The sequence below is a fragment of the Larimichthys crocea genome, chromosome XIII (assembly GCF_000972845.2).
Source record: "Larimichthys crocea isolate SSNF chromosome XIII, L_crocea_2.0, whole genome shotgun sequence".
NCBI classification, from domain to species: Eukaryota; Metazoa; Chordata; class Actinopteri; family Sciaenidae; genus Larimichthys; species Larimichthys crocea.
Window position 1 is genome coordinate 16,384,655 of NC_040023.1, and position 8,885 is coordinate 16,393,539.

Consider the following 8,885-nt stretch of genomic DNA (forward strand, 5'->3'; position numbering starts at 1 on the left):
AATATTTTATTATTTTAAACAAATCATAAAGGTACTTCCTGGGTCTGACACCTTTTAAAAATAGCTATAATAGCAGCCCTATATTCAGCCTTCTTAAGGGTTTCAGTGTTGACGCTGAGGAGGATTTCCTCTGTGTAACGGGCTAAACAAGGGGAAGAGAGCTGGGATTTCACAATAACGGGTCTTTACGGACAGCAGTGTGCTGCAACCAGCGTGACCCTGTAACACTCTGTGTGTTGGGGAGGACTATTTGTCCGTGTCAAAAGTTTGATGGGACTCACAACAATCTGGAGCGTAAGTGATGGTGTGAGGACTCGGTAAAGGGAGATTCATGCGCAAAAATGCGGATTTTTCTCCCTTTGCTGTGTTTTCTTTGCGCTTCACCGGTCCGCAGCATTTTAGAAGGAACCTGCCTCAGAAAAGGTAAGACACCAGAATAAATGTAATTTGTCCTGTCATGTACTCGTCAAGTCAGAAACGTGCAGCTTTAAGGTGCAATACAGTAAATTCACTCAATGACTTAACTCGTTTAAAAGTGTTTTTGTTAGAGTTGGTCACTGTCAAGAGTGATTCAGATTCTTCTCGTTTTTTGTTTTTTTTGACTGGACTGGATAAATCACAGCAACTGATAAAACTCTATATCAGCCTGATTTGTTGACAGTGTATTGGAAATTTTATAGATACATAGTCATAAATAATATCTTATTTATTTACATAACTTGAAGAGTGGTATTTCCAGTAATGGTGGAGTATTCAAATCCTGTACTTAAGTGTAAACCTTTTTTTTTTCACAAGTAAAAGCCCCTAAAATGTTACCTCAGTATGAAAGTAGTAAGTATAATCAGGAAAATGCACTTCAAGTATTAAAACTAAAAGTACTAAGTAAGATTATTATAATACACTGTTGCCCATAAAGTTGGAAATATTTTTATCTCTTCTCATGAAATGATTGTGACAATATGATTTATTCTCGATAGATAAAGTGTATCTTCTCAAAACGTTGTTGATTAATCTCTTCCAAACATATCACAGTGAAACTTAAACTACAATTAACCTAAAGTGTATACATAGGAAGAAAAAGAGGAATGTGGCTGAAAACAAAATAATTCCAACTTTATAGGCAACAGTGTAGATTATTCGGATACATATCCTAAATTATTTTTTCTAAATTCTGGCTTCATTGGCAGCATATTCACATAGCTGTCACTATTTATTCAAGCATTTTCCCCCCACCAACCAGCATGTACTTTAAATGTGTCTTTAACCTTGGTTGTGTTTGTTGTGCTGCACTAAAACTGCTCCAATTCCTGTCACCAACTTTTGCTCTTTAATCATCCAAAGTATTTATGCGCAAGGGCAAACAAATAATTTATTTTTTTAAAATGAGTGACCATGTGAATCTTCAAACCAGTCCACATACAATTAATAGATGAGCTGTTCTGCTCCTTTTCAGCTCCAGAGCCTCTAATTTCGATCTGGTTTATATGGAAAAATGAGGAGAAACTTGAAAAATGAGAGAATGGGTGAGAAAATATGACCCTATTCAAGGTCAATGGACTTTTGACGTCAAACCAAACAGTCTATAAACACAGATACAGCGAAGGCATGTCTCAACTTGAGACACGGCACATTCATTAAAATCTGAATAATTGGGGATGTCAGAAGTGTAACTAATTGAGAGATGAGACAGAAGGCAATATGTTTTAAAAGAGAAAAAGAAACAGTAAAGACGAGCGTCATCAAAAGAGGAAGTTTAAAAAGAGTTGGTAATTTTAGTTATGCAACGTTGCATCCTATCTGTGCTGCATCCAGTCGACCGCAAACAATGCTCATGGCAAGACAAGTACATTCTGTACAAAATACTGTACCAACATACAGTAAACTACACACACACATACACAGTTCAATACAGCCAGGACACACATTGGTTTGTATTAACATTATAAATTATGTTTGTGTTTTTGTGCAGAGCCTCCTCCTGGTACGGTTGTTTTATCCATAGGCAGTAAGCTCCTTCTGACCTGCAGCGGTGATGTAACAGTGGACGGAGTAAAGGTCAGAAACAGCTCAAACACCAACAGAACAGCCAGTTCTTCAAGTGCAACTCCAGCCACTGTAACTATTATAAGCCACACTGAAGTTTCGATAAAAAATGACAAACATACTGTGGAGAATGCTGTAAGTGAAAGGTATCACTCTACTGAGGCAGGAGAAAACAGAAGCCTCAGACCAACAGATACAGGACACACGGCTTCTCCCACCACTCACACGGTCCAGCCAGCTGGTGTGCACAGACTGCTAAAAGAAGAGTTGGATGGCGAGGAGGAGGAAGAGGAGGAGGAGGAGGAGAGGGAGGAAGGGAGCAGAGTAACAAGGGGCATAAAATCGCGGTATCAGTGGAATAGGGACGGGAAAACAGTCGGAAAAGGAGACAAAGACTTTGAAGGAATCACATCTGAAAGGAGAGGAGCTACATTGTCTCTGTCCTCAGTACAACTAACAGACTCTGGGGAGTACACATGTTATCACAGAGACAGAAGGAGGTTCTCCTTAAAAGTAATCGTCGCAGGTGAGTCACAACGGCAATGAAGTGATGTATCAGTTTGATTTGATCCATGGGATATTCATCTTTGCATTTTTCATTTGAAAAAACAAAACAAATACATGTAAAATTAAATGTAAGTCTGACAAAGTGAATTATGCTACATATTCTGGATGTAAATATGACATAGTGTAAATAAAAGATCTTATGGGGGTGTGTTTTGAGAATCCTAGTGTGACTGTGATTAACATTAATCTGTGGTTGAATTTCAGTGAAGACAAACAAACAACAACAAAAAAAACCCACAAATGACCGACTGAATGAACAGTGAATGTTCAGTATAACCACGTGTCTTCTATTTCTGTTAGGTCCTCCAGAGACTCCCAGCCTGTCCTGCTACAAAAGTTCACCCAGCAGTAAGATTCGCTGTGAGTGGACACCAAAGAAGCCCATCACCAGAAGGCCTACCTGTTACCTCTTACTCAATAAAAGGTAAGGTCAGACTCTTTAATGCACGATGTGGAAAATAATACTGTGTAACACAATGTAGCTTTATTAGTAATTATTTACCATCCATCATCTATAACTGAAGAGTTGAAGTTATACATGAAAATCATCTGCAATTTGTTACAAGCATTACTGATGTAAATAACATTACAGCCTAAGATTTAGATGCTTCTTCTTCTTCTTTCAGTTTTAGTCCAGTTCACAGGTCCCAATACTATATTAAAGAATTTTATATATTATGTACAACAAATGATTTTAATTATTATTCTTTAACATCTTGTCAATGATTATCCTTAGGAAACTAAATCTTTTTCTGTTTTTCCTGAGTTTTTTAGACTTGAAATTAAAAGATTAAACGTGTAAAACAGGAAAATGTGCTGAAATGTTGTAGATGAAACGTTTGAAATAGTTAAATGGAAGCACTGGGAGAAGATAAATTTCAGGGTAAGAACTGAATTAAGTTTAAGTGTCAATTTAAGTACTGTAGTAGTTAAAATAATAGTGTTGAAACCATGTTTAAAATGCAGTTAAAGTTGAATTGTATGCTTTATATTTTTATATCTCACTAATTTTGTGAGTGACACTGTGCTTTCTTTGTCTTTCCTTCTCTCAGACCAACAGAGACATTCCTTCGCTCGCAGTGCTCATACTCCTCTCAGGCCTCTCGCTGCTGGTGCGCTCTGGACTACAACGAGGACGAGCTGAGAACCGTCCACTCTGCCTTCCTGTGTGTTACAAGCATCGAAGGCAACGCCACCAGCCCTCTGCTGGACTTCACACCTCTGAGCATCCGTAAGTGGGTGTGTCAAGGCGGGTGTGTCCGTGTCACGTGTGTATTTTGGTCTGATGTAAAGGAAATGAAACCACTCTGAGGCTGCACTAACCATGTCCCTGTCCTGCTTCCTCAGTTAAGCCTAACCCTCCGACACAAGTGTCAGTCCAACCGATAAAGGGACAGGTGACTAGGCTGAAGGTCACCTGGGGTTTTCCGAACTCCTGGAAGATTCACGACAGACATTATGGTCTGATGTATGAGCTGAAATACAGACCTGTCAAGTCCTCATATCATTACGAGCAGGTGCGTGTTAGTTGTGTGTCTGTGTGTATTTACATTTCCACTTCAGTAGTTCAATGTACTGTTGGCTTTTATGTCCTTAAACAATAAAACACTGATGATAATATGATGTATTCTACCTGGTTGTCTATCGGCTTGTGTCTATATAGGTAGTGACGATTAAGATGTCCCATTCCTACATTATCACTGATGCAATGCCTGGTGTGGAGTACCTGGTACAGCTCAAAAGTAAAGATGAATATGACGGTCTGTGGGGTGCCTGGAGTACACCTGCCTATGGCAGTACTTGGATAGGTAAATACACATGCCCACACATACACACATTTAAGAAAAAAATAAAGTCAAAATCAAGACATTTCAAAAATAGATTCACAGTTGACACTACTGATAGTAGAAACTTCATACAGTTCGCTCAGCCAGAAAAAGTACCTTGTGGTTTTAGATCCATGGTAAATTCACTGAACTGGTAAATCATTGAACTTTACCACCTCCATAATATCATGATCCACCTTAGATACGAACAAAAGTAGTCATGACAACCTGAGGAGGCAGGAGTCCTGTTTCCTTCCCGTGTAACTGTGACTTCCAAAGAGGCTGCGTACACAAACATCCTCCCATACATATTTTTACTACCTTCCAGCTGACTTTTTGTGTCTCTCTGAATATTATGGTGTGCAGCATTATCCTGAAGTCTGGATACATGTTCATGGAACTGTCAAGCAAATGTTTAGGCCAAGTTTATTAATCAACTTTTTCATCCTGATGGTCTCTGTAAAATTAAACTCACTCTGTTTAAAATGAAAGTGACACATTTTGACATGAAAGTGAAACCTCTTTCAGGCAAATGTTTGATCTCGATATTTTTAAAAAATTTGCCTGATACTGTATATTCCTTCATATACTCTTCAACTTGACTTTTCTTCATTCCCTTCATATTTAATACGCTTGACCATTTGGTAAATATACCTATCTGCTTTCTTCTGAGAAGATTAGTATTACTCTCTGTTTCTCTCTGTTTTCAGTCTAAGTTAAGATAATAGACTGCCAGGTTTGGATTTATTGCAGAGACATATGAGTGGTATTGATCTAGATAGATAGATGGATAGAAACAACGTTATTTCCAAAATGTCAAACTATTCAAGCAGGTCCTGGTGAATTCATGTCATGTCAGGTCACCCATTTTTGTCTCTCTCATTTCCTCTCATTGCTTCTCTACTGTATGTACTGTAGAGGTACTTCAGGAACACAGTTTTCTGAACGGAAAGGAAACAGGATGCCTCCCGCACAAGTACTTTGCTTTAATTAAATAAAGTACTAATTCATGGTACCTTTAACTTCACTACATCTACATGGAAAATATTGCACTTTCTACTCTAATACATTTGTCTGACAGCTTTAGTTACTGGTCACTTTTCAGATTCCAAATTTTCATACCCTTCCTGCCCAGTGAAAATAATCTTAGTTCAAATATAATGATGTTGAATTTCATTTTTTTTTTTTTTAAAACTGAAGGAATAAATGTTGGTTCAAGAAAACTCTCCTCCTTCTTAGACTAAATTCCCCTTCAGATTAGCTGGAAGTGATCAGGCCTGTTTTTCTTATTAAAAGTGTACTTTTTACAAAGTTCTCACAGGACAGCAACTCTACAAACATATGATGATCTTACAGACCATAATGCAGTGTTGTATTTTAAACCAGCCAACAGTATATAAAGTAGTTTAAATTAGCCCAACCTTCAACTTTCTACTGCAGTAAAATGCAGCACACACATAAATATAAATTTAAAAACATCAAAATATCCTCTATCTCTCAGGGTGTATAACTACTCCTACATTCAAACTATTTCAGACATTATGTAGGGATCAAAACATTTGGTTTAAGTCTTGATTACAAAAGTAATGTTTCCAACCTTTTATGTTTGAGATACTGTTAAAACTTCTGACTTGTGATACTTGTGACCCCTGTTTGTACAAGTCTTCTTGCTGTGACCAGTTTAACTAAAGAAGGATGTCTTTTTTTTATTTTTAGAAGCTTGAGGAAGTAAGACTACTAATCCATGAAAACCGAAATGCAAATTTTAGGTTAAAATAAACATTTCGTGAAGCAGAAATGTTTTTCTGGTTTCTCTCCAGCTGATTATCACACAAACCCTCAGGTTTTGTGTTGCGGCTCATTGTATAGTTCCAAAGCTAGATGGTAAACATTAGAATAGATAATGCAACAGTATTTTTTTTTACTTTCGATAAGATGACATCTCTCTGTCTATGTCTCTCTCCTCAGCTCCAACAACAATTGAACCTACCACAATGGTAAGAGTGTCAGTTGTTTCTCGTATTCCTCTCATTTTCCACTATAACTGGTGCCACGTACAAGCATCTCACACTGCCTCTTGTTTAATTTACAGTTGACAGACTATACAGAAGAAAGCTCCGGTCAAGAGGAAACTGAGACTGTTGGTAAGATAGCTAACAGAGAGTTAAATCTTTTGGTTAATATGTGTGTGCGTATGTGAGAGATGGGGCAAAAAAAACAAGGGAGAGACAGGGTGAATGTTGTTAGTGCTGAAAATTTCCCCTGCCCCAATGGGTTTTAACAGGAAGCCATGTCATCATAATAACTGAGGCTCAACAACGAAACATGCCACAGGAAACATGGCTCAACACACCTATATCTCTCTCTTACACATACACAGACACACACAAACATATACTTGCATGGATGCCGCATTAAGTTCTCCCCCTCTCTTTACTGCAGTTGAACCAGTGCCTCACAAAGTGCCACATCACATCCTGTGGATCTCTGGGTCCTTTGCTCTCCTGTCAGTCATTTTGGCTGTCTACATATTCAGGTAGTAATGTCCACTTGTTTATGTATTTGCATGTCTGTATTTCCTGTATTTTCCAACAAGTAATAGCTGGTGGATGGACAAAGTATTTTAGTCAACTTCTCCTTTTTCGTTTCAGACACAAGGACAGATTTATGTCTAAGCTCCAGAGTTTGAGTGTCTTCACCCAGTGTGGTGACTCGCCTCAGCCTGTGCCCTCTGCCCCAACAGCACCAGAAGGGCAGGCTCTGGTGACCTTTGGCCGTCCACGTTACAAAGAACCCCAAACAATCGATGTGGAGAAAGAGGAAGAGGAAAATGAAGAACAACAGTGTGAGACTGAGAGGACAGATGGCATGCACTTCAACAACACAAGTTATTTCTTCCTCCCACAGTAGTGATGACCAGGCAGAAAGGGGAATGACGACTTTGTGTTTTTGGCACAGCCAAAGGGAAAATAAACTGGTTGTTCAGTGAGCTTCTGCTGGGGGCAAATTCAGAAACAGCTTGTATAGTTTGTCTCTTTTTCTGTCTCTCTAACTCTATTTCATGCCTAAAATACCTATTTTTGTTGTGTATTTCTGTTTAGACACTGTTAAACCATTCTCTGTGTCAATTCAAAATGTGTAGATAAACTGTAAATTAGATGTAGGCCTAAATATAGGCCATACCTATAGAGGAAAGTGATATTTTTTTATCATGTGTGAAAATGTTTTACCTTGTCTCATCTTATCTCACATGAGATATGGATATCGTGTGCACACAAGATAAAAATGATCACCTTTCGGGGTTTTAGGGCTCTGTACATATTACCTCATGTTCTGTTTGTATATTGCTTTGTTAAGGTTTATCAAATATATCATTCATATTCTGCCCTCTCAGTTTCCACATATTCTTTCCAAGCTGAAAACAAATTGAGAAAAGTTGCTGTCGAAAGAATTGGCTGTAAATCTGTTTTCCTGCCATTTACACTTGTTAAACTGTGGTTGATCATTGTTTTTAAGGTTGTGTTTTGCTTTAAAAAAAAAAAAAAAAAGTTGTATTATGAAGCAGACAGCTACACTTGCTTTCTTACTTTATCTTAAGGCTCTGTCTTGAATGTGCTATTGGATAAAATATAGTTTTAAGACCTTCACTTTCTCAATTTTGTGTTTATATGTTGCATATTTATGGAAATAATTTAATAAAGGGTTCTAGGGTAAATAAATCTCGGGTTTTGTACTATTCTGACAGAAAACAGGTTAAAACTGTACACACTGCACAGAGTGAGCTACTTTTTGCCTTGGCCTCCACACTAGAAGCTTAATACTAAAAGACTAAAACACATGGCACACTGTAATATAATTTGTTATGATATATTTGTTTAAAAACATGTATTTATTTCATTTAATAGCGTTGGGAACTTTTAATCCTGTCTTTTGCTGCCACCTAGCGGGCACAGCTCTTATTGTCGGAGGCCGTTTCCATAGCAACAGTTGTTACTAGACTGTAGCAGCATTGTCAGTAACAGGTGACCCGTTTGTGCGTTTAAAATGGCTTTAAAGGTTTACTAACTTTAGACTGCAGGCAGTGTGCACTGTAGGGTACCTACTGAGAAATAATTAGACGAATATCTGCAGAGAAATGATGGCTGGTCAAGGCGGTTTGGAGAAGCTGAGTGTCGGCGTGTTGAGCGCTGAACAGCAGGAGAAGCTGCGGCTGTTTAAGGTAACAAGCTACATTAGCCAGCCTAGAAAAAAACAACAACAGCAGGTTGGTTTGTTTACTTCATTTTTATTTCCTTTTCATTCTCAGATCAAGACGAGAATCGAAAACGAGAAGTATTTGAGGTCCCATTCAGAGGTAGAGGTATTGATAGGCGACTTTGTGAGGTTAGTGAGCTGTCTGTCTGTTAACTTTGCTCATGGTGTCTACTAACCAACTGCTCTTCATGTCAT

At 38.1% G+C, this 8,885-nt stretch overlaps 2 protein-coding genes across 4 annotated transcripts in view; both read left to right on the forward strand.

Moving 5' to 3' along the window:
• Positions 1-148: 148 nt before the first annotated feature.
• Positions 149-8,092, forward strand: il6r (interleukin 6 receptor). 2 transcript variants are annotated; one of them, XM_019271510.2, is made up of 10 exons: positions 149-423; positions 1,970-2,569; positions 2,911-3,034; positions 3,663-3,841; positions 3,958-4,127; positions 4,274-4,418; positions 6,405-6,433; positions 6,529-6,580; positions 6,879-6,972; positions 7,180-8,092. In XM_019271510.2, exons 1-10 carry the CDS (start codon positions 342-344, stop codon positions 7,268-7,270), a joined length of 1,566 nt encoding a protein of 521 aa, XP_019127055.2. In that variant the 5' UTR covers positions 149-341; the 3' UTR covers positions 7,271-8,092. The 2 variants fall into 2 exon arrangements, with proteins under 2 accessions (XP_019127055.2, XP_019127050.2); XM_019271505.2 differs by having other exon boundaries at positions 154-423; positions 7,088-8,092.
• Positions 8,093-8,381: 289 nt separating this feature from the next.
• riiad1 (regulatory subunit of type II PKA R-subunit domain containing 1) overlaps positions 8,382-8,885 on the forward strand; it is a 5,215-nt gene continuing 4,711 nt past the window's right edge. For both annotated transcript variants that reach the window (XM_027286155.1, XM_010750134.3), the window contains exons 1-2: positions 8,382-8,655; positions 8,743-8,819. In XM_027286155.1, coding sequence (XP_027141956.1) covers positions 8,572-8,655; positions 8,743-8,819 — 161 coding nt within the window. In that variant the 5' untranslated portion in view covers positions 8,382-8,571. The remainder of the gene's footprint in view (positions 8,656-8,742; positions 8,820-8,885) is intronic.